Here is a 27,719-nt window from a genome sequence, read left to right as displayed (position 1 = left end):
TATACAGCAAATTGCCTACATTTAAGGTTGCTGCTGCTGTTCCACTCCATGTTGCCAACTGCAGAAATGTGGGCCCAGTGTTGCCAGACCTTACATTTAGTGAAAAGAGACAGGAAATTCACATTTTTATGGATATTTCCTGATTTTTTAAAACGCTACAGGCTAACTGAAACAGTTTGTGACTTTTGCTGTATATACTCCATTTTATCCTCATAACATCCCTACAAGATAGGTATAATTATTTGTATTTGCTCACTCGCAACAAAGCTAATACAGAGCAAAAGTAGAAATCTACTCCAGGTCTGTCTCCCTCCCAAAAACCATATTGTTATTGGACTTTCTCCTCTGCTTCCCTAAACTCATGAAGGTCGTGCTGTTGGTAAAGATGTGCTGTTTGGTTAAAGCCAGGCCCTTAACAAAATTATCAAATGGCATGGTACTGTACCGCAGAGTGCCATTTTCCAGAAGACAGTTATTTATCGCTTTGGGAGAATTAATTATAACATGAGGATATTGGTAACTGAAAATACCAAACAAAAGCTCTGTTGACTTAGCTACACATTTTTTATTTCAACCCCATGGTACTTCTAGAAAAGGCGTACAAATACTCTAAATCGTTTACAGACTTCTTCAAGTTTCTCAGAGTGGCAAAAGTATTAGTGGCAGTTTTACAAAGCCCAACCTTGCCAGAAAGGGAAATCAGTAGTTCTCAGGGTCTACTAAATATTTAATCACTTTTATTAAAATTCTAAATGAACTTTGTTGCCTGGAGGAGTTAACGCACCTCCACAAACCTGCCTTCAGCTGGTAAGATCAGGCCTGTTATTATTATGTACAGCTGTAAAAAGTTGGGTCCGTAGCATAAATTGCAAAATACTTAGGCCAGAAGATTACTCGAGAAGAATTGTATTGCTTGTTCAGTTATATATTTTGATCTTTATTGCTAGTAGGTTTTTCCTCATGAGAGTTGGGGATTAACCTTGCTTTTAGTGTAAAAAGTCTATCTGTGAGGGTAAAAAGAGAAAACAAAAATAGATTTTTAATGGTAACTTTGGTTCTTAGCATTAATTTTACATGCATTTTTCATTCTGAACTTTTAAACAGTTTTGAGAAACACATGAGAGATTTGTGAACAGGGGCAAGGGAGGGTCAAATGTATCAAATCCTTGGATTCCAGCAAATGTAGGATTTGTGGAAGAGCAGAGAAGCACACATGTGTTGGGAATGTAAATGAAAATAAAACCCCACTTTGTGAAGGCTTTGAAAATTGAGTGCACCCTGTTATGGCAAATGTCTGAGGCGTTTGTCTTCTTAATAAATTAACCAAATATTAAAATAAACATTACTTTTATCAGTCTGCATTTTTCCTCTCTGGATGAAAGTGTTTCGGGAAAAATCATAAAGGAATCTATGGTAGCTCAGAGAGGTTAAACTCAACAGTTGTTTTCTTTGAAGTCTCTGGCCATGAGGTTAATTGCCAAAACTGCTTGTGGAAAAGGTGGTAACAATTTAACAAGACTGTACAACTGCAGAGACTTAGATGAATATCAGGTGTTTGCAGATGTTTTTTCCTAACAGGAAAGGGGGTGGGGAGGAGAGGCGGAACAGAATGGGAAACAGGGGAAGAGAGAGGCCCGAATAAAGTCCCAACTAAACAGCCAATAATTCTTTGTTTGCTTAGCCAATCATCCTGTAATTGGCCAGGAGGTTAATAGGAGTCTATTGATTGGTCAGGAAGATTGCTTACTGTGGCTATTTTTACAGTATGCTCCCAGACAGAAGACTGCAATTACTGGAGCTTTCATTCCCGTTCTTTAGGGCCATGGCCACTCTGATTTATGAAACCCGATCAGGGTGCTGTTGGCAGTTTGTGTTTTAAGTGTTGCCTTCTGGGTCTTTGCTGCTTATGGGTCGGTGTGCTATTTCTCATCATTTAGTGTGGTCATTTGAATAGGTAAGCTTATTTATGACTTACGGAAGTAGGAATACATTAAAAATAATAACCGCCACCCACATGCACTGAAAAGTGGGAACAATCATACAAGACGTGTGACGAGCTCTGCTTGTTCTAGAAATAGAAATTCTGCTACCAGCATAGAGTTTACAAAAGACCAGGAAATAAAATAATACAGCCCTTCCTTTCTCTGTCTTTAACAGACATGTTTCTCAACTCTCCTCATTAATTCCTGTAAATTGATTACACTTAGATTTGCTTTCCTATAACTTCTCATAATTAGATTTAGTCCCTGGTATGTTAGAGTTAGGAAACTGAGGCCATGTTTTAAATGTCTTTGACCCCCAGACTGCTTTTGGAACTTGGGACAGGGCTTTTCTGTCTTAACCCATCCTGACCTGGTATTGACCTTAGCATTACTAATAAGGTACTTACCTCATCATTTCGTTTCTCACTTGCTGAACGTGACTATAAATCCTCCTGTTACCCAAGATCTTGGTTTTCCACACTTGTGCAAACCTTCTTTTGTAGTTCCCTGGGAGCCCAGTTGAAGGGAAGTAAATCTTTAATACTGATAAGGCCCTTGAGCCACAGATTTCTGTATGGCCACATCTAGAAGATTGAATTTCACTTACACTTCCAACTTCTCATTTAAAGCTACAATGACCACAACTACTGCAATTACTGTTACTGCTCCCACTACTACTGTTACAGGTTGACTGTCCCAAATCCAAAATCCCAAATCTGAAATCTAGAATGCTCGAAAATTCAAAACTTTTTTGAGTGAGTGCCAATCTTACACTCTAAGGAAATGTTCATTGGAAGATTTCTAATCTCCCGATTAGGGATTCTCAACCAGCAAGTATATAATGCAAATATTCTAAAATCAGACAAAATTCAAAATTCAAAGCATTCCTGGTCCCAAGCATTTTGGGTAAGGGATAATCAACTTATACCACTACCACCTCCTGCTCTGTTTTTTCCTACTTTTGCTTTTAACCTGTTAATGACCTGGCAAATTCCTGCATTGCTTCTAAAGATCTCTCTCATTTAAAAAAAAAAAAAAAAAAAAAAAGAAAACTTTTTTTTTTTTTTTTTGAAATAGGGTCTCACTCTGTCACCCATACTGGAGTACAGTGGCACAATCATGACTCACTGTAGTCTCAACCTCCCTGGCTCAAGCCATCCTTCCACTTCAGTCTCCCAAGTCACTGAGACAGACTGGCACACCCGGCAAATTTTTAAATTTTCTGCAGAGACAAGATCTCGCCCTGTTACCCAGACTGGTCTTGAATTCCTGGGCTCAAGTGAGTTGAGCCTTGGCTTCCCAAAGTGCTGGGATTATAAGCGTGAGCCACTGCACCTGGCCAACATCTATGTTTTGAATGACTACTGTATGCCAGGTACTCTTGGCAAGGACTCTGGATACAGTGGTGATGAGATAGACCACAGGGTTTTCGTGCTAATAGTCCTCCTACAAACGTGAATGTTCTTAAAATGCACCACACTTACTGTTAGAAGTGTGGCAAGCACCAGCTTCACATAGTGATACAGTACCAGAAGGACAAAGATTCTGTGTGTCCAGGGAAAGTTGTTTTATCATGGGAAAGAGAGTGGTTTATAGTAGGCAGACTGAGCCTATTTTTCTAGAAAAGGGTTAAAACTTGGAAGAAAATAGTGCTAAGGTTTGGATATGTTGAGCCCAACCTCAGATCTAAGAGAATGTTGGTGGAGTAGGTAAAAAGAGAAGAAAGGGCCAAATTATCCAGTTCTAAGTTTCAATCTTGTTTGTTTGTTTGTTTGTTTGTTTTTGGGACAGTCTTGCTCTGTCGCCCAGGCTGGAGTGCAGTGGCGTCATCTCGGCTGATTGCAACCTCTCCCTCCCAGGTTCAAGCAATTCTCTGTCTTAGCCTCCCGAGTAGCTGGGATTACAAGCACCTGCCACCACCCCGGCTTATTTTTGTGTATTTAGTAGAGAAGGGGTTTCACCATGTTGGCCAGGCTGATCTTGAACTCCTGACCTCATGATCCACCCACTGGGATTACGGGGGCGAGCCACTGTGCCCGACCAGTTTCAATCTTTTTTAAAAATATTATAAAGCTAATAAAGTCTTATTATCTTCTTCTTAAAAAAAAAAAAATCCCAATACTGCAGATTTCTGGTCATTCTTCCTCAAAGAACCCTTTGGTTTGGTGAATATACCTCTCTCCATGAAGCAGTGAAAGGTATGCTTGCCCCACTGGGGCAAAGGATCTAAAACAGCCTCCCAGAGATTTATTTTTCTGTAAGGGAATCCCTTATTGTTGAACTGTTATTTTTTTTACTCCCTGAACTTGGAAGGATATAATGCCTTTCCTATTTTTTACCTGTTTTGAAAGAAAACTTCTTTCTTTTGAAAGAAATTTTCTAGCATCCTATACTAGCTTACAATTTTTCTTGTCCTCCTGAGCTTACTACAGCTCAAAAGAACCTTCATAATTTTCTCCCCGTCTGCCAGTTGAAGCCTGGAACGCCCTCTCTCTTCCCATGGATCCTGTAAATAAGAGAAGTGCCCTTTTCCTGCCTGTCACCCATTACCTCCATTTAGAAGCCTATTCTGGTGGTAATCTCACCTTTTATGAGAGTGTTTCCAACTGTTGTAACTAACCTGTTGTTACCATAATACAATGATGTAGGACAGTGTTAATCTGACTTGTCCTCCATTGTGGTAATTATGGGCCAAGTAAAGTGAAATGTTAGTTGTTAAGTCTCCAGTGCGGTTCTCTGCCACCAGTTCCACTGGACTTTGAGAATACCATTCCTGCCTTTCTTCCTGGTTCATGTCTAGGCAAGGTTACCTTTTCTTCTCTGTTTCCTTGTAATTTTAATAATTGTTTTTAATGTGAATATCAGAGGGAAAGAGATGACTTTGTACTTAAAAGATGCTGACCATGTCATCTCTCCAACCTCACCAAACCCCCAATGTAAGGTAACATCTCCTATTTAACTTGGAATTCATAAATGAAGTTAGCTTGTTACTTTTAAATGGACTACAGGTTCTTTATTGTCTGCTTTACCATAATTCAAAAATCTCAGAACCCCAGAGAACTGTCCTTAAGATGAATTCTCTGTACCATTGTATGCCTTTAGAATCCTTTATCATTTCGTTGTTGTTGTTGTTTTTTGGTATCTTTTGCTAAACTTTGCTGTTTACCTCATTGTCAACATTCATATCAGAATTCAACAGCAGTCATTTTAGGATTCTTTAGTAACAGTGATGTGTGCACTTTTATGCCACTGTTTTCCAAATGAATTAACAACCAACCAACAACCATACACACAAAAACAGAAATATTTCACGTTCTGACACTAGCCAGCTTAAAGGTCTCATTGTTTTAGTATCCTTTCACTGTTGCTAAAGAAATTAAGAGAATGGAGAAAACAACCCATTGGTTTAGGGAAGGGAAGCCAAGGTTGAGGGAGTAAATGGGATGTTCATCCCCCCCAATGCCACTTTGTTGTCCTGAGGGACCTTTCCTTTAGATATTTGTCACACTGCTTTCCTTCAACTTGTTTTCTTTTCCCTTGTTTTGAACCAGTGTGTCCTTTGCGTTTGCGGAAGGAAGGGAGGGAGGGAAGAAGGAAAGGAGGAGAAAAGAAAACTCATGTAATACCGCAAAGACTGAACTGAGAGTTGGAGCAAATGCAATATTTGGAGATGCAACTATTTTTAAAACTTTGTGTGCTGACCTAGCCATGACACAGTCATCTTTTTTTGGAACAATTCAGAGGGGTTTTCTTTGCAAAATTCTGTGATTTTAGTTTTCATAGTTCCTGGACTAATTGCCGGCACAAGCTGTTTTGTTTTCTGTTTTTGTTTTTGAGACAGCGTTTCCCTCTGTTGCCCAGGCTGGAGTGCAGTGCACTGGCAGGATCACGGCTCACTGCAGCCTACACCTCCTGGACTCAAGCAGTCCTCCCAACTCAGCCTCCCCAGTAGCAGGAACCACAGGTGTGCTAATTTTTTTATTTTTTTATTTTTTCCTATAGATGAGATCTCCCTACATTGCCCAAGCTGGTCTCAAACTCTTGAGCTTAAGCGATCCTCCCCACATTGGTCTCCTGAGGTACTGGGATTATAGGCGTGAGCCACTGTACCCAGCCTCAGAGGGACTTTGTTCTTGAGAACTAAAATATGACTTCTGTTAATTATCAGAATATTTATTATTTAATGTGTTTAATATAAAAAGGATCTAAATTTATTGTAAATGAAGGTGCTGGCACTAAATATATTTTTATTTTTAAATTACAATGTTGAAGTATCCATTTGATCAAATGCAACTGGTTTGGTTTTTTTTTTTGGTGGGGGTGTTTGGCTTGCAAAAGATAAATCATTTCAGAAATGTGTTCCTATTTGCACTTTTTCTTGAAATTTTCTTTTGAGCATGGAAAAGTGATGAACAAACAATACAGAGATTTTTTAATGAGACATTTCAGGCGTCATGGAAGGCTCTTAGGGGGTCACTTATGTGATGACCTCAAGAAACCCATTTCGTTATACAATGAAAAAAGTGTAGGAAGCTTACATGATTTTTTTTTTTTAAGTTTCTTCAGGCCAGAGTATGGATTAAAGAAACTTTAGCAAAGAGTAAAAAGTTTTAAAACACACAGTTTGATATGAATTTTGGTGAAGGTTATCAGAGACAAATACTAGTGGGTCAACTAAAACACTGTATTTATAGGAGAACTTGAATTGGCGCAGTAAATATGTCCTGAGGCTTTGGTGGCATCATAAGTATTGATGCTTTGTGTGTGTGTGTGTGATTTATCGTTTTATCAACAGAAGTGAGCACTTGTGTGCAGAAAAGGATAATTCACACTTAAATCTTGTTTTTATTTAATCAAGCTTAAATTACAGGTGAGAGTGGTAGCAAAAAAAAAAAAAAGTATAATATTTCGTTTTTAATCTTAAATTTGCCACCCAGACCTGCTTTCTCTAGGAGCAAATCTCTCTGGTATTTGTCAATAAACAAGAGAGAGATACTGACTCCCATATAACAGGCATTTGGGAAACTGGCGACAGTCATGCAAGCGAGAATGTTAAAATGACTTCAGCTCTTTCTAGCTTCGTTATGTCAGCCTGGCAGATCACATATGGCATTATGGAAATCAGCAAATGAAAACCATATTGATCAGCATTGAGAACAAATGTAAAAAAGGTGGTCTCAGGGAGGAGCAGAGAAGAAGAATGCTTTCCTGATCAACCTGATAGGCCCTTGTTAAGGCCTTTTAATCATTTATTAACGTAGCCCTCCTTCTTCCCTCTCCACTCAGATTACCTCAGCCACAGAGCATCCTGCTCCATTTATCTTTTAATGCTTCCTTTATTTAATTTATTTTTAAGCTCTAAGTTATACTCTTATTTCAGAATTGAGTTTTACTTTTCATGGGATCATTTTAAGTGACTTAAATGACTTTTCCCAACAAGCTCACCAGGCATTCAAAGGAAGAAAAGCATTTGCTAAAATTCACCTATCAGCAAATAATTTACTCAGTATGCACCACAAACAAACGCAGAGAGACAGAGAAAGACAGTCAGTGAGACACATTTAAAAAAAAGTAAAATCTAAGTTGTTACTAAGCCTAATTCTCTGGTTAAAGTTTGGGTCAATGTATTCATTTTAGTCTTCTTTTCAGGGATTGTAGTTGAGCCTGGTAAAATTCCTTGGGTCTAAAACTGGAATCTCAGGCAACTTCTCTTTGCCTCTTCATTCTCTGACTTCAGGAGAAAGGTGGAGTTGTGCTTTATCTTGTTTCTTTTGGGGGAATATGTGGTCTGCCAAAATGAGATAGAGAAATGGAAAGATGTGGTTTGTGGAGGATTCTGTTTTCCTTGAGTTTCCTTACTTGAAATAGTCTCTTTGGTTTTGTAGCTTCAGACTTAGGTTGGAACGGGCTTGCTTCTCTCTCCCACCTTCTCCCTACTCAACCCCTGCCTCCCCTTTTTATTTTTATGTCCACTTTCATCATTTGGTAAGAAATTTCAGAGGGATTTTTATATATGAAATTGTGTCTTTTTGTAGACCTATGGGTGTGAATCCTTGGAATACTAATTGGCACATAACAATAATTGTATCTATCCTGCTATAAGGCATAAATAACTCCTAAAAACAAATTCACATGCACACGAAAAATCTGCAGTATGGATGTAAGTTAATGCCCTGAAACTGGTACATACCAACCAACTCACTGATAGACTCCTTTATGAATCATTTAGGTAATTAACACAACCTAATATTTGCAATTATTTTTCCTTTGAAACAGCACATTAATAAAACAAATTCTACAACATTTAAACAGTTGAGGCAACACTCGCCTATAAATTTAGCAATGAATTTCAGAATACATATTTATTTTAAAAAGCCAATGTGGTTAGTCTCGAAATCATTGAACTTTCTCTTTGCTCTGGACTTCTTGTCTGAGGCTGTTTGGGATGGATTAATTTTAACTTTTCTTTCCTCTTTCTTTGCTTTCCCAGTGCATCTGGGGGAAATAACTCTGGTTGATTTGGATATTAAGAGATGTACAATGTGAAGATCTAATTGGTCTAAATAGAATTCTATAATTTTATTCATTTTGGCTCTCCCTGGAGACTCCTAAGATATATTCAATAATATATTTGAAAAATCCAGGTATAGAAATCTCTTTTATCTTTTCTTCGTCTTGTACATTCCTTGATTTGTAAGTACTTTTCCTCTTAGACTCATATTACTATCCCACTTTCCTTTCTGGGCTCTACATCAAACAGTGTAGGAATTACAGCAGAGTGCTATCTGTGGAAGACTTACTCCCCTTGTTTGTTGCAGAAGAGCAGAACATTAAACAGTGAGTGGACTATGTAGAAACGCTTTCCCTCTCTGGCTCTTTTCTCCCTCCCTGCCTCTTCTTTCAATCTTGTCTCTCCTTCTCTTCCTCTCTTCCTCTCTCTCTCTCTCTCTCTCTCCCTCTCTCTCTCTCTCTGTCCCCCCACCCCATTCCCAATGGGAGTGTTGTTTATAGAGCATTATAATTTATAACTGAAGAGAGTGGATTTAATTTCAGTGGAGAGGCTCGCCAGCAGGGCGCCAGCCTGCAATCATATGAATCAGCAAGCTGCAAACTCTATTGAATGGAAAGTATTATCGCTGGCCACAAACGGACACTGTTTCTCCTAAACAACTCCCTTGGTGCAGGAAGACCTTGTCTTCATTCATCTATTTTACATATCTACTTCTGTTTTAATTTTGCCGTTTCCTAAAAGTATTTTCTGTTTTAGATTGCAACTTTTCTGTAACTACCTTATTTCCTGACCCAACATTGGAAACTGCTATTGTATATTCCTGACTGATTTGGTATCTCTTCTTTCCTTGTTACTTACCATGTATGGCTAGTTTTCTGTTTGCTTCTCCTTCCTATATGCAATTCTTTATTTTTTGTTTAATGAGACCTGTTAAACCTGCAAAAAAAACCCTAACCATTAGCATTAATATTGTAAAATGCTAGTCAGTTTGAATCACCTAAAGTTTTATTTAATCATGGATATTTTGTTTATACTCTGACATTTTTTCTACATTCATTGAGAGATTTATTCTGTTGTCTTGCAAACATCTGGGAGATGATTTCTTATTCTTTACATGACCCATCAGATGTCTTGTAATATTAGTACTTGTACCTTTATGCCATGTTTTTCTCAAGGGTTTCAGTCATTTTTTAAGAAAAAGGGGTAGGATATGTGCATGACTTGTGGCTGGTATTTGTTTTTTGCTTTAACTCAAAATCAGCTGTTTTAATGTAGCTAAACTAAATTTCCAGGTCATTCAAAAAATCAAGTTAGACTAACTTTGCTGATAGTTTTTTAAGAAGTATTTTACTGAATTCATGCAGCTGTTATAACTGTTGGGAATTTTGGTAGTGAATCTTTAACTGCGCTTAGACAGATTGCATTACTCTTGCATCAAATATCATGCTATCTTCATCCAGACTTTTAAATAATTTCAACACTTATGCCTTAACAATAAAATCCCAGTTGCACAAATAGCAGGTTTACTGATACTGATATTTGCTTAAAGGGAGAGAGGGATATAGCACATGAGACAGTAAGGCAGCTCCAATAAAGGAATTTGATTTAGAATTCATTGGAAAGCCAGGCTATTCTGACTATATTTACTTAAAATGAAGGTCTTAAAAAATGCTAACTGAAATGTAAAAACTAGCAAATAACAAAAGTGAACTTCTAATAACAAAACTTCTAATCAGAAATTAGATTAGAAGTTCACGTTTTGTCAGAAATAGATCTTTTTTGTTATAGAAAAGGCAATTATTTATATATTAGCTTACATATATTCTTGATACAATTTAAAATCAACAACTCAGAATATACATAACCATAATTTTTCTCATTTCAAGCACAAACTTATGAATCCATATGTATTCATAAATTTTTTCCTTTAAAGTATTATAGTCTTCACTGTCTCAGCTAGGTTTTTCTTTTCTTTTTTCTTTTTGCCTTTGATTACTCAATAAGAATTACACATAGGAGCAGAAAATCAATATGTTTACCTCTGCTTATTTTCAAAATTGAATGTTGCTGTGGTTTGATATCAGAGACGGTATACCCAGTATCAGCTTTGAGGGATTTTGTTTGGTTTAGTTTAAAATTCCTTGTGCGGGGAGATACTGCCTCTGATAACAATTAACTATCAGTAAAAGTAAAATGTTCATTTTTTTTCCTGAAGAAGTAGTGTGTGAAATGAAGAAGAAAATTGTGAGATGATTTCAGATGAACATGTTTCTAATTCCTTTTATTCCTGACTTAAAACCATTTGGTAAACCTGACCCATGATATGTGGATTTTTACTGAATTATTAAGATTATAAAAACTACAGGCAGCTGTCTTCACACATCTTCAGACAGTACTCTTATGCATTTTTAACATCCTTGAGGAGATGGGAGAACTGTGTTGAAGTGCAGACATTTGATTAAGGTTTGAATGACTCAACAGCAGTGAAAACACCCTTGCCTTCATCTTTTCAGAGGCCTGGAAAGGGAGGCCGTTTGTCTTTACACTTGAGTCCTGCCTTCTTTGTTTTTGTGTTTTGATTTGTTTTTGCGTAAAAGTTGTTCCTGTGATGTAACATTCAAGAAAAATCAAGCCTCATCCTGATTAATTCCTATTTTTAAAAATCTACCATAAGAACTCTCAAAATCCAATCCTAGAACAGATAAATTGTGTTTGCCTGTATAGTCTATGCAAAAGATTAGTTTCTTTAAATTCATATGCACAAGTTAAATTAATACCTTTGAGAATTTTCTGCAACTGAAGTAAAACAAAAAATATGCATTTGGTATCTTTGACTTTTTTTTTTTTTTGTAGAGACGGAGTCTCGCTGGTATCTTTTATTTAAATAAAAATATATAACTGAAAAATATATACTGAAAATAGAACAATCTATAAATACATTTGTCCGAAATCTTTATGTGCTACTAGATTCAAAGATATAAATTAAGTGCAAGGAAGTACCATTCACTAAAAAATTGCTTTTTATCATCTACAGCAGGGTGGTTTTTTTTTTTTTTTTTTTTTGCAGAATTTTTGCATGTTATAATGACCTGACTTCTTAACATATTATCTGATTCCTTGATCAGAAAAACTTTATAAAAATTGTCTGAGTTAAATTTTTTTTACTTTACTGGGTAACCTTGTAAAAGTCCCTCCACTAGTCATAGAGTGAATATGTCAGATTTAGGTAATTGCCATTGCCGCACTTAACAGTTAATATGTGGAATTTCTGAGCATTGATCTAATAAAACTTGCTGGGGCATCATGGCAGACAAGCACGTCTCTCCTCTCTGTGACTGTGCTCCAGCATGGTGTGCTTGGCAAGCTTAGCAAAGCTTAAAAGTCAACTGCATCTATGTGATTCAACTTTGCTTTGACTGGGAGCAACTGAGTACACCATTTGTTTTCTTTTCTAAATATCACAAAAATTGTATTTTCCATTGACTAGGGCCTTTTAAGAAAAAATGCCTAGGGCTGATGGTTTACCAACTTTTCTACCATCTATGCCTCCAAAATATAAAAAAGCATGGCCCTATTACTGACTGTAATGGAGCACCCTATGGTCGCTCTAGTTAAAACTGCGACCTTGAAGCAGGGATTGGGTGAGGAAGGCCCTACTTGTGGCGACTTTCCTCACATTTTGGAGCTTTGATGTGTTCCTGCAGCTGATATAAATGCAAGGAGGGAGTGTCAGGGAGAGGCAGCTGGCTGGCAGCGACAGATTAAAATATTTCTGACCCACAAATGTAACCAAATGGCCATATTTCTTCATTTAACATAATTAATACCTTGTATTTCCATTGACTTTGATAAAGTGGCCTTCCTCTTCCCACCCCATCCCCCTTCCCTGTGTCAACTTTGGGACGACTATTAAGAGATCTATAGTTAAAATACTCTGCAGATGATGAAGGATAGCATGTCTTAAAAAAGCTAACATAAAAGTCTCAATTAGGTTGCAGCCTAGCAGGAAGCTTATAACCACATTAAAATGGAAAAGTTATTTCATTTTTAGTATACTGTATTTCAGCAGCAAGAGTTGCAATCTGAGAGTAATATGAAACATTTTGGTTTGGCTGCCAAGTAAATCCACATTTTGTTATAAATGTATAATTACAGGAAATATATGAAAAGTGTTAAATATTTCTTATCAAATATTGTTAAAGAGGTATTCTGGTTACATTTGGAATTCAGAAAAGGCCTGGGTTGGATTTTGATCATGTTACAAGGTCCACTTGTTGCCTTTAATTTAAAGCAGTTGTCCCAGTTTCTTGACCACAGAGCATAATGTTTTAAAATTTATTCTTTAAAAGACAGAGATAGTGGCACAAAATGTGCTATGGGTTTAAGCAGTGTTTGATTGATCATGTGATTATATCTGTATCTTTTTCTTTCTTTTACCTCAGTGTAAACATTTCTGAATGAAAAGATAGAAGATGTCTTTATTTTAAACAACGTGGTGGTGGTTGAGGAGGCCATCTGGAAAGGCAATGTCAACGGAGGGGTAGGGTGGTTGCTGGTGGAGGGGAGTAGTCAACGACCCCCCAGCACACACACTGGCCCCCGCAATTCCAGTTTCATGGTGCCTGAGTTGCTGTTTGGTTGGCTGAACTCATCCTCCTCAGCTTATATTTAACTCGTCGCTTGTTCTAGAAAAGTAGTACTGCCTTCTCTGGCCTTTATAAACATGATTGCTGGACAAAGATGAGCAGCACTGATCTGCTGTGATGGTCAGAATTCAATTATATTACTCTCTCTGAGGCAAAAAGCACACATTTAATGCCATAACTAAATTGGATTCCTTCTACGAAGAAATCCTAAATTTGTGTTTAATAGCCAGCTAAATGTAGAGCTGATTTATATTTATAGGCTGGTTGTAGATTTGGTTGATAGAATATGAAGTCTGACCTGTATGTGGATGGTTTTACTACCCCAGATGAAATGTACATATCCTGGTCCTGCACCATGTTTTTCTTCAGTAAAAATGGAAGATCTTTTATTGGAAAATATCCTGGGTAAGTAAACAACTTGTATGGAGCCATGGTTCTTATAGGAGTGTATATGGTTCACTTAGGAAGTGAGAGCCTCGTTAAGATTCTGATTCCCTGTGGAATGGGGATAGATAGGGAATCATTTCTCAGGAGAAGGAGAGCTTGCATGTGGAAGGGGTGTTCCTGCCAGCTGGGTTTCTTTGCATTCCCAGCAGAAGGATGTTTCATATGCATTTGCCTCTACAGGAATTTTCTCATACCATAGACATAAAGGCCAGATATACACACCGTATTTTATTTGGAGATATCTTGCAGAATTTCTGCCTATCTTTTTTCATGCTACAGCCTGTTGTACAGCAGTAAGACCAAATGATTCCAGTAATAAACCTTATTGGTATGGTTCACTGATTTTTTTGGACTCTGCATTTATTTTAGCAGACTTCCCCAATAACATTTTGCAGTTTTCAGCTTTTAACTGTTGAAAACAAAAATAATAAGTAAACCAGTTCAGGGCTACATTTCTCTTTCTAAAACTGATTCCATGTCATAGTGCCCTCCTTGGGGAGGAACAGCTTCTCCAGCCAAGGCTACAACCTGAGGAACCACTTCTGATGGAATATGAGAAAGAAACGTGTATTATTTACATTCTTAATGTTTCTGCCTTTTGTTATTATTTGGGGCACTCAAGAGGACCAACATGATGTTAGAGCTTTTTACTTAATAAAATTATATATATTATATATATATATAACATATATATTATATATATTTATATATATACTATAATATATATATATTTTTTCATTTAAGTTTATAGGTAATCCTGTAAGTTTAGTCTTACTCTGGGAAAAGATTAAGGCAACATTCTATTCACATTCATTCAGCAAATATTTGTTGAGTACCTATTATGTGTCATAATAGTGAGTACCTAGAATACATTTACCAGTGTAGATGTTGTTCCCATTAAACAGGTAAGGCCCTATAGCACACATGAGAAATACTATTTAATAAAATGTTTTTTCTATGCTAAAATTTAGCATATCAAAATCTTCTCAACTATTAGGAGATGGGATGGTTTCTAGTCTCTTAACACTTGAATGACCAAGATATTTTAGATTTGAAGTATAATTACACTGTTTTTCCAGGACACAGCTTCCCAGAGTCTTTCTTTAGTTTAAAAGTTTCATTTCAGAGTCCTTTATGGAATGTAGGTTAAGAAGTAGTAATATTCCATCTACCCAAAAGTAAAAGAAATTTTTAAAAAGCTCCAATAAATCAAAGATTTATTTGAAATGGCCAGACTTTGGGGCACTGAAATCAATGATAAAGATATGACTTTTTTTTTTTTTTTTTTGAAACATCAATATTGGGAAATTTAGAAAGCCCTTAGTAGAAAGTGATAGAACTACTATGGTATCATGTGTGTAGTAATTCCAAATCAATGACAAGGTGTTCATCTTCTAAATTTTTAAAGAAATACTAAATTATGTTCAGTGTAGTTTTTGTATTAAACATGTGCCATGATTTCAATATGTCCCCAGAGTTCATGTGTTAGAAATTTGGGCACAGTGGCTCACATCTGTAATCCCAGCACTTTGAGAGGCCAAACCAGGAGAACATTTGAGGACATAAGTTAGGGATTAGCCTGGACAACATAGTGAGACCCCGTCCCTACCAGAAAAAAAAAGCCAATTAGATCATGAGGGTTCCACCCTCATAAATGAATTAATGCTGTTATCGAAGGAGTAGGTTAATTATTGCAGAAGTGGGCTGGTTATCACAGAGTGGGATTCTGATTAAAGGGTGAGTTCAGCCCAGTTTTCTTGCTCTGTCATGTGCTTGCTTCTGCCTTCCATCTTCCACCATAGAATGACCCTCACCATGTGTCTAAACATCCTGTGTATACCACAAAAAAAAAAAGACTCTCACCAGATGTTGGTGTCATGCTCTTGGACTTCCCAGCCTTCAAAACTGTGAGCCAAATAAAGTTTTGTTCTTTATAAATATAGCAGCAGAAAATGGACGAAGATAGCATGCTTCATAGTCTTCTAGTTCCTTATGAGTTAGTATCCACAAATGATAGATATGATACCTGTTCATTCATAAGAATGTTCTGTTAACCTCAGCATGGTATTCATTTCCTGATTGGACCACTTTCCTGGTCCATTATGGAAAGGTGAACAAACCACAAAGGTGAATGCCCCACATGGGCATTCAGATTGAATAGTGTTGATCCTTACTTAGTTGTTTCTCCATGGAGGTGGCTGTTAAAGCAGCAGAGTGCTGACAGGCCTGCCTGGAAGAAGGGAAGCAGTAACAGTTTCTACCCATTCAATTCTTACTCCTTTTTGATGCCCTTTCCTTACCTAATAGTTTCTCTAATTATCTGGTATATTTCGAAGGAAGCTCTGTTAGGACCAATAGCACTTAAATTAGATACTTTTCCCTTAAAGGGAGCCTTGGGATCCAAAGGAATTAGAATGAACCCAGCAAAGAAGCCAGGTCCTCTCCAAAAGGGCACTAAACCTTAGTGCCCACCAATATTTATCCTGGCCACATATACTTTCATTAGTATTATGTACTCTGAGGACATTTACATTATTTTTAAAAAGTTGTTCTATTTTTTAAAAAACGTTTTTTAAAAAACTTTTTAGGCTGGTCACGGTGGTTCATGCCTATAATTCTAGTGCTTTGGGAGGTTGAGGCGGGTAGATCACCTGAGGCCAGGAGTTCAAGACCAGCCTGACTAACAAGGAGAAACCCAGTCTCTACTAAAAATATAGAATTAGCCAGGTGAGGTGGCACATGCCTGTAATCCTAGCTACTCGGTAGGCTGAGGCAGGAGAATCGCTTCAACCCAGGAGGTGGAGGTTGCAGTGAGCTGAGGTCTCACCATTGCACTCCAGCCTGGGCAACGAGAGTGAAACACTTTCTCAAAAAAAAAAGAAAAGAAAAAAAAAAACTTTTAAAAACTATTTTAAAAAGAAAAAATTATTCCATTTTTTCAAAAAGTTATTTTCTATTTTTAAAAAGTTATAATTTATAGAGAACTCTTCACTTGCATTACCTGGATTAATACTTGAAATCACTCAAAGAGGCAGGAATTACTATTTTATATTTTATAGATGAGTAAATGGAAGCTTAGTGATGTTAGGTTATTTCAGCATAGTTACTAAGTGATAGAGCTGGGAGTCAAACTGAGGTTTTGTAAATCCAAATTTTGTCTTTCCACCAAGTGACACTACATAATTCTTATGATGGTAATGATCATAGCCTAAGTAGGTAATTGCTACTTCAGCTTCTTGATGAATGAGGGAAACTAAGTCTCATAAGTTTTTCCCCATAATTGCTAGTTTAGTCTTCACAAAACAAAGCACCTTTCCCAGGACTCCTTTTGGCAGATTATCAACAAGCAAAATCCTTGAATTACCTCATGGCATATTTTTTGTCCTATAAAGTAGCTTATTTAACTGCAGTTTCATTGTGGTCTTCCCTCTGAACTACTTACTAGTTAAAAGGCAGTTGGCATCAGGCCCTTCTAATAGCAAATAGTTCCAGAAAGCATTTCCTTTTTCTAAACATTTTATTATTATCTTTTTTTTTTTTTTTTTTTTTTTTTTTGAGACTGAGTCTTCCTCTGTTTCCCAGGCTAAAATGCAGTGGCATGATCTTGGCTCACTGCAACCTCTATCTCCCGGGTTCAAGCAATTCTCCTGCCTCAGCCTCCCAAGTAGCTAAGATAACAGGCATGTGTCAGCACATCTGGCTATTTTCATGTTTTTAGTGGAAACGAGGTTTCACCATGGTGGCCAGGCTGGTCTCAAACTCCTGACCTCAAGTGATCTGCTTGCCTTGGCCTCTCAAAGTGCTAGGATTACAGGTATGAGCCATTGCATCCAGCCTGAACTTTTTATTATTTTTTTTTTAAATTTTTACTTTCAGAGACATCCTCTCACTGTGTCACACAGGCTAGAGTGTAGCAGCACAATCATAGCTCACTGTGGCCTTTAACTCCTAGGCTGGAGTCATCCTCCCACCTCAGCCTCCTGAGTAGTTGGGACTACAGGCGTGTGCCACCATGACTGGCTAATTTTGTTGTTGTTGTTGCAGAGATGGTCCCACTATGTTGCCCAGGCTGGTCTCCAGCTCCTGGGCTCAACCATCCTCCCACCTTGGCCTTCCAAAGTGCTGGGATTACAGGCGTGAGCTACTGCGCCCAGCCAAGCACTTCCTTAAAGAATCTATTTATTTTGTAAAATAGGTAAATATTTATTGAATGCTAATTGTGTTTATAGTAGTGTGGGAGGTGAGAAAACTTTGTTCCTTTCCTAATTCAAGGACCCTTAAAGATGAGGTACAAGTGCATTTCAGTTACTTAAAAAATGAAGAGATACCACAAGGCACCATGTGAGTAATTGCAAAATTAATGGCACGAAGAGTACATGCTTATCATAATATTAGAATTGTAACACTGATAAAGTCCTTAACTAGTCCCACTTCCTTAAAAGAAGATAAAACCCAGAAAGATTAACAATACAGGCTTAAAATTATACAGCAAGATATTGCCAGATCTAGAATTCAAATTCAGATCTTTTGGCTACCAGTCTCTTACCTGAACTACACTGTCTCCTTGAACTGTAGATACTTAGATTTTTGAGAGTGAAAGAAAATGTCTAGCAGGTATCTGTGAAACCTTGTGCTATACCCTGGGCATTAGGCACTAGGTACTAGAAAAGATGGTCCCCTGACTCAAGTAGTTTACAGTGTAATAGGATAGACATCTAAAAAACTGCACTGCAAGGTACTTAAGGAAACGACACAGAAGAGCTTTACATGCATATGCTGTGGGAGCCCAGACATTGGAAAACAAACCCTGTTTATGAGGACTGGGGTTTCTTGTAGGGGATACCTTTGAACAGGTAGCAGTATTTGGAAAGGCATTCCATACAAAGAGAAGGGCTGTGATTTGCATTATATTTTTTAGTGCTTTCCTGATTCGTAGCTATTTTCTTTTACTCTTTCTAGTGTCATCTCTGTTCCCCATGCCTACTTTTCACCGTCTTAGACACTTCTACACGTGCCTCGCTGCCAAAACCTGCATTTCGATATTTGCTGTAACTGTAGGTTAACGTCTCTCCTCTTTGGTATGATGCGGCGCTGCCTGCCTCCTGAAATGATGGTAAACATCATTTTATTTCTCCATTGGCTTTTATCACTCATCGGAAACAAATGCAATTTATGCCCACCAACAAAATTAAGTATTGGCTTGTTTCATTTGCTGGGTCAGGTTGGACTTTTCTTTTTTCCCATCTGTCTCCTTCTGTCTGTTTTTGATTTCTCTAACTCTAGGCTTTTCTTCCACTCTTCCACAGTTTCCCCTCTGTTAACTCCCACACTCTGGAAGATCTTTTTGATGACTCTTTGATCCAACTCTGTATCTATTTATATCTACCACGTGGACTTCTCTTGTTCTTTGAGCCTATTCTCTCTCTCTCTCTCTCTCTCTCTCTCTCCGCCCCTTTGTCTCTCTCTCTCTCTCTCTTTCTTTCTTTTTGTTTCTTTTTCTTTGTTCCTTCCCTCCCTCCCTCTCTCCTTCCTTCCTTTCTTTCCTTTCTTTTTTTTGGAGACAGAGTTTTACTCTGTCACCAGGGTTGAAGTGCAGTGGCACGATCTCAGCTCACTGCATCCTCCTCCACCTTCTGGGTTCAAGCCATTCTCCTGCCTTAGCCTCCCTAGTAGCTGGGATTACAGGCACCCACCACTATGCCCAGCTATTTTTTTTTTGTATTTTTAGTAAAGACGAAATTTCACCAGGCTGGTCTGGAACTCCTGACCTTGTGATTCACCCACCTTGGCCTCTCAAAGTTCTGGGATTACAGGTGGGAGCCACTGCACCCAGCCTCCTTGAGCCTTTTCTGTTTTTCTCTTCTCCTACGTTTTGTATTTGGCATTGAATTACCATGCTACAAAATGGGCTGACTCTGTTGTGTAAAAAATAAATGCAATCAAATGAAAGCTAATTTATTCTTAACAGCGACTTTGAACGCCTGGAGATTAGGTCATAATTTTCTTACCTTTTCAAATATTTATCTCTAATTTTCCCTCCTGCCAAAGTCTAGAATTCCAGAGTGTTTTTCTCCAGTAATTTAATTAGGCCACAAGTTTGAAGCTTAATGGTAGATCAAAAAATGTATGATATGCTTGAGAGATCAAGACAGCAAATTGATTACTGTTGTAGCAAAGGTTGGCAAATGTGGGAGAAGGAGCAGGTTCTGCCCTGTGCTGCAGCATCTGAGTCAGCGATCAAGGTCAGTCGCAGTTCATTAACTTCTTCTGAAGGCTTATAGTCATTGTAAATATAACTGCTCATACCTTATGTTATCATTATATAGTACAGTTTTGGAATAACTTATGTTCACCTCAAACATAACGTAGAGTGATAGAAGGATGCTGAAATGTCTAGAGTAGCATAAACTGATTTCTGACCATTTTTCCTAGTTTCCTAATGCCCACAAATGGAAAAGTCTCACCTCTCAAGATACAAGTTTGGATAAATACTCCCACATGTGCTGAGATCAGACAGGGGCCTGCTTTTAAATCCTCCAAAAATTATTATTTATTTTGAGGAGCAATATACAGGGGTTCTCATTGTGCTTCCAGCCAATACATTATTTGACATTAGAATGTATTTTTTATTATTAAGATATCACCATCAAGAAAGATATTTTCTCAACAATTCTAATACCTATGTCATTCTTATGTTCAGACAATACCAAAACGCATTTTAACTGTAAATTGCTACCCTTAAGCCCAGTTTTAAATGATGTTTAAAATATTTCACTTGAAACAAAATGGCAAATCATATTAAGCCTAACAGTTTTAAAGAATTCTAGGATAAAGGTAACAGTCCTTTACACAGAAGCATAATAACTTGGTTTGAGATTTTTGTATATGGATAACCAACTGTGCAATGAGATAGGATCCTTTTTTTTTAAACAATTGAGATGAGGTTTTGTTGTGTTGACCATGCTGGTCTCAAACTCCTGGCCTCAAGTACCAGGATTACAGGCGCAAGCCCTGCCGAGACAGAATTCTTTTAAGAATTCCTCAATGTATTTTAGAAGCATTCACACCAACCTTTATAAATAAACACAAAGTCAGAAATATTATTATATTTTTCATTTGTTAAACATATGTTAAAGACCATTTGAGTTGCAGACAATGGTGGTGGTGATAAGAGAATGTATTGAGGGTTTTTTTTAAGCCAAGAATATCTATGGATATTGGACCATTTTTATTTATCTCATTTAAAATAGATTTTGATCCAATTTCTGTGAGTTGATTTTTCTGAAAATGAAATAACATTCCTTCCCTTTTTTTTTTTTCTTAGACAGAGTTTTGCCCTGTTGCCCTGGATCTTGGCTCACTGCAACCTCCACCTCCCTGGTTTAAGCCATTCTTGTGCCTCAGCCTCCCGAGTAGCTGGGATTACAGATGCGCACCACCACGCCTGGCTAATTTTTGTATGTTTAGTAGAGACGGGATTTCACTATGTTGGCCAGGCTGGTCTCGAACTCCTGACCTCAAGTGATCTATCCTCAGCCTCCCAAAGTGCTGGGATTAGATTTGTGAGCCGCCGAGCCTGGCCAGCATTCTTTTTCTAATCATTAATTGGGCATTCCACACACCAAATTTTACAAGGCCTTCAGTAAATGCAGGCACCGGACTTACCCTTCCACTTGAAACAAACTGAACAATGATATGATGTAATGGTTTTCAAGGTTTTGGGTAACAGGCAGTTAAGGATAGCGAACCCTGAAAGATGGGAAACAAATGAAGTGAGCCCTACAATTGTCCTAGCTTGTCACCAGTACATATTGAAGGGAGGGGAAATCCTGGTGGAGTATAGCAGTCTTCCTGAGTGGAAGAGATAGAGATGGGAGGCTGGGGAGGCCAAGGTGGCTAGAGTTCACAGGGCAGAGTCCCCGAGAGGAAAGAGCTACACACAAAGAGAACATTCTAGATATCTACAGAGGACATCCTACAAGCCTTCAGCTGAGCACATGGGAAAATACCCAAGGTCCAGGAAAGAGCCACTTAAAAAGATCAGAAGGAGCATTCACTGGCGCTTATGCAGGGCTAGGAGTAATTTCTGTTCCCATTGGCAAGATTGGAAAATCTCATAATTTGCAGGTAAACAAATACAGGATTTTTATGTCAAATGTGGGGAAAATTTCCGCTAAACTCCTCTAGCCTTCCTTGGCAAAATCCAAGGCACCTCATAATTAAATTGCTTATAATGAGTGATAAAGAGAAAAATGTTGTAAGGTTCTTACACTGTATGTGAAGTGGTATAATACATCCTAAATGTGTAGAGTTGGATAAGTTATGAATATATGCTATACATTTTAAAGCAGCCTCTAAAATAACAGCTAATTAGTTAACAAATGGCATCCTAAAAATATTCAATAGACCCAAAAGAAGTCTCATGGGAACAAAAAAGAGAAAATGGAACAAAGAATATATGAACTAATAGAAAACATTTAGCGATATGGCGGATTTAAACTATCAAAAGTATCAAAAGTCATATTGAATGTAAATGGTCAAAATACCCAATTAAAAGACAGAAAATGTTAGATTGGATTAAAAAAGGCAAGATTCAACTATATCCTGCCAATAAAAATCTCACCTAACTATAAAAACATGAATAGGACAAAAGTAAAAGTATGGAAATAATGATATACTATGCTACCACTAATTTTATTTTATTTTTAAATAGAGTCTGTCCCTGTTGCTGAGGCTGGTATGCAGTGACACAATTATAGCTCACTGCAATCTCAAACTCCTGGGCTCAAGTCATCCTCCTGCTTCAGCTTCCTGAATAGCTCAGGCATGTGCCACTATGCCCTGCTAATTTAAAACAATTTTTTCTTTTAGTAGAAATGGAGTCTCAGCTGGGCACAATGGCTCATGCCTGTAATCCCAGCACTATGGGAGGCCAAGGCGGGTGGATCACAAGGTCAGGAGATGGAGATCATCCTGGCCAACAGGGTGAAACTCTGTCTCTACTAAAAATACAAAAATTAGCCGAGTATGTGGCATGTGCCTGTAGTCCCAGTTACTCAGGAGGCTGAGGCGGGAGAATTGCTTGAATCCAGGAGGCAGAGGTTGCAGTGAGCTGAGATCGAGCCATTGCACTGCAGTCTGGATGACAGAGCAAGACTCTGTCTCAGTTGGAAAAAAAAAAGAAAAAAGCAATGGAGTCTCACTGTGTTGCTCAGGCTGTTCTTAAACTTCTGGATTTAAGTGATTCTCCCACTTTGGCCTCCCAAAGTGCTGTGATTACCAGTGTGAGCCACCACACCAAGCAAACACTAAGCTTTAAAAAGCAGGAATGGCTATATTAATAGAAAAAGTAGACTTCAGAACAAAGAATATTATCATAGAATAAGGAAACATTTCATAATTACAAATGTCAATTCATGAAGAGAACATATCAAGTCTAAATGTTTGGCTCATTACAGAGCTTCAAAACACATGAAACAAAACTGATGGAACTGCTTGTAGAATTAGGTAAACACACAGTTATAGTTGGAGACTCAACATCTCTTTCTCAGCCCTCAATAGAACAGACAAAGAATCAGCAAGAAGGATATAGAATATTTAGGATAACATTGATCACCAACTTAATCTAGTTGAGATTTATTAAACACACACAGACACACACACACACACACACACACACACACACACTACCAACAGCAGAACCACCTTCTTTCCAAGTGCACACAAACTATTTATTACAACATATTCTGAGTCCTAAAGTAAGCCTCAATAAATTTAAAGGATTTAAGTCATACAAAGTGTGTTCTGACCACAATGGAATTAAATTAAAAATCAGTAGCCACAAGAGATTTGGAAAAATCACCAAGTATTTGCAATCTAACATGTCTAAATAACTCATAGATTTAAGAAATAAAAAGAAAAATTAGAAATTGTTTTGAGGTCGGGCATGGTGGCTCACACCTGTAATCCCGGCACTTTGGGAGGCGAAGGCGGGCAGATCAGTTGAGGCCAGGAGTTGATTTGAGACCAGCCTGGCCAACACTGAAATCCCATCTCTACTAAAAATAGAAAAAATTAGCCAGGCATGGTGGTGCACACCTGTAGTCCCAGCTACATGGGAGGTTGAAGCATGAGAATCATTTGAACCTGGGAGGCAGAGGTTGCAGTGAACCGAGATCATGCCACTGCACTCCAGCCTGGGTGACAGAGCAAAACTGTCTCAAAAAAAAAAAAAAAAAAAAAAAAAAAAAAAAATTCTTTTGAACTAAATGAAAATGAAAACAAAACTTACCAAAATTTGTGAGGTGTGCTAAAACAGTACTTAGAGGGAAATTTATAACACAAAATGCCTATGTTAGAAAAGAAAAAAGGTCTCAAATCAGTGGTCTCAGCTCACATCTTAAAAAAACTATGTAATATGGCCCAGTGCTTTGAGAGACTGAGGCTCACTAGAGGCCAGGAGTTTGAGACCAGCATGGGCAACATAGCAAGATCCTGCCTCTATAAAACGATTTTAGAAAATTAGCTTGGAATGGTTGTGCATGTCTGTAATCCTAGCTACTTGGGAGGTTGAGATGATAGGATCACTTGAGCCCAGTAGTTAGAGGTTACAGTGACTGTGATTATGCCACTGCACTCCAGCCTAGTTGACAGAGCAAGACCCTGGCTCAAACAAAAACCCAAAAACTATAATATGGATCAAAGTGGAAATTATTTAAATAAAAACAGAAAAACAATAGTGGAAAATCAAACCTTAGTTCTTCATTTTAACACCAATAGTATCCGTTTTTGAAAATGGATATTGGACTTCATCAAAATCAAGAAAGTCAGTTCCTCTAATGATTCTGTTAATGGATTGTCACACATTGGAAGAAAATTAATTTTTAAAAATTTACAAATAAAAATTATATTTGTAATATACAACATGCTTGTTTTTGTGTGTGGTAAGAACACTTGAAATTTATTCTCAGCAATTTTGAAATAGACAGTATATTCGCTGTATGAACAGTAAATTATTAACTGTAGTCTTACTCCTCCTTACTAAAACTTTGGACCATTTGACCTACATCTCACCATTTCCCTCATCCCAGCCCCTGATAACCACCATTCTACTCTCTGCTTCTGTGAACTTGTTTATCAAATCCACGCGTAATTGAGATCATAGGGCATTTGTCCTTACATGCCTGGTTCATTTCACTTAGCATAAGGTCCTCCAAGCTCATCCATGTTGTCACAAATGACAGGATTTCCTTCTTTTTTAAGGCTGAATAGTATTCCATTGTTTATATGTACCACATTTTCTTTTTATCTGTTCATCTGTTGATGGACACTTAGGTTGATTCCATAACTTGGCTGCTGTGAATAGTGCTATAATAAACATGAGAGTGCAGATATCTCTTCAACACACTGATTTCCTTTCCTTTGTGTATATACGCAATTTTAGGACTGCTTATGGTTTCTGTGGTTAAAATAAAGAGATGGCCAATGTATGATTTCAATAATCACATGGTATATTACCATACAAAGAGACTCTCTTTCCTGCTCTCCTACAATGCTCAAAGACGGGGAGGAAATGAGAACAAATCTTATAGGGAATACACTGGATAGGCACAGTGAGTTCCATTTTATTTAGAGTCCAATTGATGAAATCTGGTAACTCAATTAGGATAGAATCAGGCCTCCATGGAAGTAAAGTCTAATCAAGGTTCGACATGTACTTTTCTATGAGAGCTTCTCAGGAGCAATATTTTGAACACACACAAGTCCTTCTACACCAGTGAGTGCTGCAGCTATTGGCAGGTGAGACTTTGGAGAATAGCTTGAAGGCTGACAAAGAGTAGTCCTGCTGCGTCCTGAGTTCTCAGTGTGTCTTGTCAAAGTCCTGAGGTTAGGCCAGGCATGGTGGCTCACACCTGTGATCCCAGCAATTTGGGATGCTGAGGCAGGAGAATCACTGTTGGCAGGAGTTTGAGACCAGCCTGAGCAACTTAGTGAGACCCTAACTTCGTAAAAAATTTAAAAATCGGCTGGGTGTGGTGGTGCATGGCCATAGTCCTAGCGACTCAGGAGACCGAGGCAGGGGGATCACTGGAGTTCGAGGCTGCAGTGAGCTATGATTGTGTCACTGTGCTCCAGCCTGGGTGACGGTGGAAAAAAAAAAATCTTGGGTTTACATGTATTTTGAAGTCCAGTGGTTGAGATCGATAACTCATATGTGATCTGCTAAGGTGTGACATAAATTTGTCATGAGGAAGGCCATTATACTCCATGTTTTTATCTTAGCAAAACATAGGTCACCAATGTAGCAAATTATGTGAATGTTTGGAATAATTTCAAAGCTGTCACAGCTAGATTATAGGATAGCTGTATGTTTAAGTTTTAGAGGAACTGCAATACTGTTTGCTGTAATGGCTGTACTAATTCACATTCCCACCAACAATACACCATGGTTCACTGGGAGAAAACATTAATGGAAGCTACACACTGGGAGAAAGTATTTTCCAGTTACCCAACTGATAAAGGACTTATATCCAAATATATAAATATAAAAAACTCAGAACTCTAGAAGAAGAACAAAAACAACTGAATTAAAAAATGGGTAAGTTTGAGACCAGGCATGCTGGTTCACACCTGGAATCCTAGCACTTTGGGAGACTGAGGCAGAAGGGTTGCTTGAGTCTAGGGGTTAGAACCCAGCCTGGACAACAGAGTGAGACCCCAGCTCTGCAAAAAATAACAGAACATTAGCTGAATGTGGAAGTATGTGCCTGTAGCCTCAGCTACTCCAGAGGCTTAGGTGGGAGGATTGCTTAAGCCTCGGAGGGGAAGGCTGCAAAGAGCCGTGATTGGCCACTGCACTCCAGCCTGGGAGACAGAGAAAGACCCTGTCTTGAAAAGAAAAGAAAAAAGAAAAGAAAATTTGGGGAAGTTTAAAATGTGGAGAAAATATTGTTCCTTAAACTGTCCACCTTATTTATAAGGTGATATATATAAATAAAAAGATTGACATTACACAATTTTCAACCTGTCAGAAAAAACAAATCACAGACAATGTGGGGGCCAGGGCCCTGGCCTTTTGAGGGCTGAGTTAATTTTTTCTTTTACTTTCAGGAAATAAGACTAAAAATCAGGTGATACATGTATATATCCATATATGTATATGGTTATGTAATATATTATGTACATATTTAATATATATGGCTAATATATATATTTTCTGGCTTGATAAATATAAAAGCTATTTACCCAGAAATTTTTTTCTCCCTATTTTTGTTTTCATTTTACTCAATGATATAATTTTTAGTCTTATTTCCTGATAGTAAAAGAAAAAATTAACCCAACCCTGAAAAGGCCAAGGCTCTTTCCCCCCATTGTCTGTGATTTGTTTTTTCTGACAGGTTGAAAATTGTGTAATGTAAATCCTTTATTTATTTATTTATTTATTTATTTAAAGATAGGGTTTCCCTATGACACCCAGGCTGGAGTGCAGTGGTGCTGTCATGGTTCACTACAGCCTCCACTTCCCAGGCTCAAGTGATCCTCCCACCTTAGCCTTCCATGTAGCTGGAACTACAGTCATGTGCCAACACGCCCACACAATTTTTGAAATTATTCATAGAGACGGGCTCCCACTATATAGTGCCTAGGCAGGTCTTGAACTCCTGGGCTCCAGTGATCCTCCTGCCTTAGCCTCCCAAAGTGCCAGGATTATAGGCATGAGCCACTGCACTCTAGTCTCAATCTTTTATTTTTTAAAATAGGCAAATAATTTGAAAAGATTTGACCCAAGAATATATATAGATGTTGAATACCATTAGCCCTTAGAGATTTGCAAATTAAAATGAAAATGAGATTCTACTACATGCTTATTAGATATTCCAAAATTAAAAATGCTGATCACACCTAGTCTAGGGGCAAGGACATAGAGAACTGGAGCTCTTGTACATCACTTTTGGAAACAGAAAATTGTACAAACATTCTGGAAAATTCCTTGGTAATTTCTTAAAACATTAAACATGCACTTGTCATATGAGCTAGCCATTCCATTCCTAAATATATAACCAAGAGGAATAAAGGGATTTGTCCATATAAGAATTGTACATGAAAGTTGAGTATCAGCTATATACACTTGTA

The 27,719-nt window shown here is 37.8% G+C and overlaps 1 protein-coding gene across 8 annotated transcripts in view; it reads left to right on the top strand.

The window, feature by feature from the left end:
- The window catches only part of BCAS3 (BCAS3 microtubule associated cell migration factor), a 664,948-nt gene that overhangs the window by 430,889 nt on the left and 206,340 nt on the right, over positions 1-27,719 (top strand). Inside the window, exon 24 of one of the 8 annotated variants that reach the window (XM_032279308.1) lies at positions 15,389-15,440. The exons of the other annotated variants lie outside the window; for them this stretch is intronic. Within the exon in view, the coding sequence (XP_032135199.1) occupies positions 15,389-15,393 (5 nt within the window). The 3' untranslated portion in view covers positions 15,394-15,440. Of the gene's footprint in view, positions 1-15,388; positions 15,441-27,719 lie in introns of those variants that run through there. 8 annotated transcript variants of the gene reach the window in all.

Source organism: Sapajus apella, unplaced genomic scaffold, assembly GCF_009761245.1.
Source record: "Sapajus apella isolate SASKATOON/1434 unplaced genomic scaffold, GSC_monkey_1.0 scaffold12, whole genome shotgun sequence".
Lineage (NCBI taxonomy): Eukaryota > Metazoa > Chordata > Mammalia > Primates > Cebidae > Sapajus > Sapajus apella.
The sequence above is the reverse complement of the archived record's forward strand: the minus strand, read 5'-3'. Positions and strand labels throughout refer to the sequence as shown.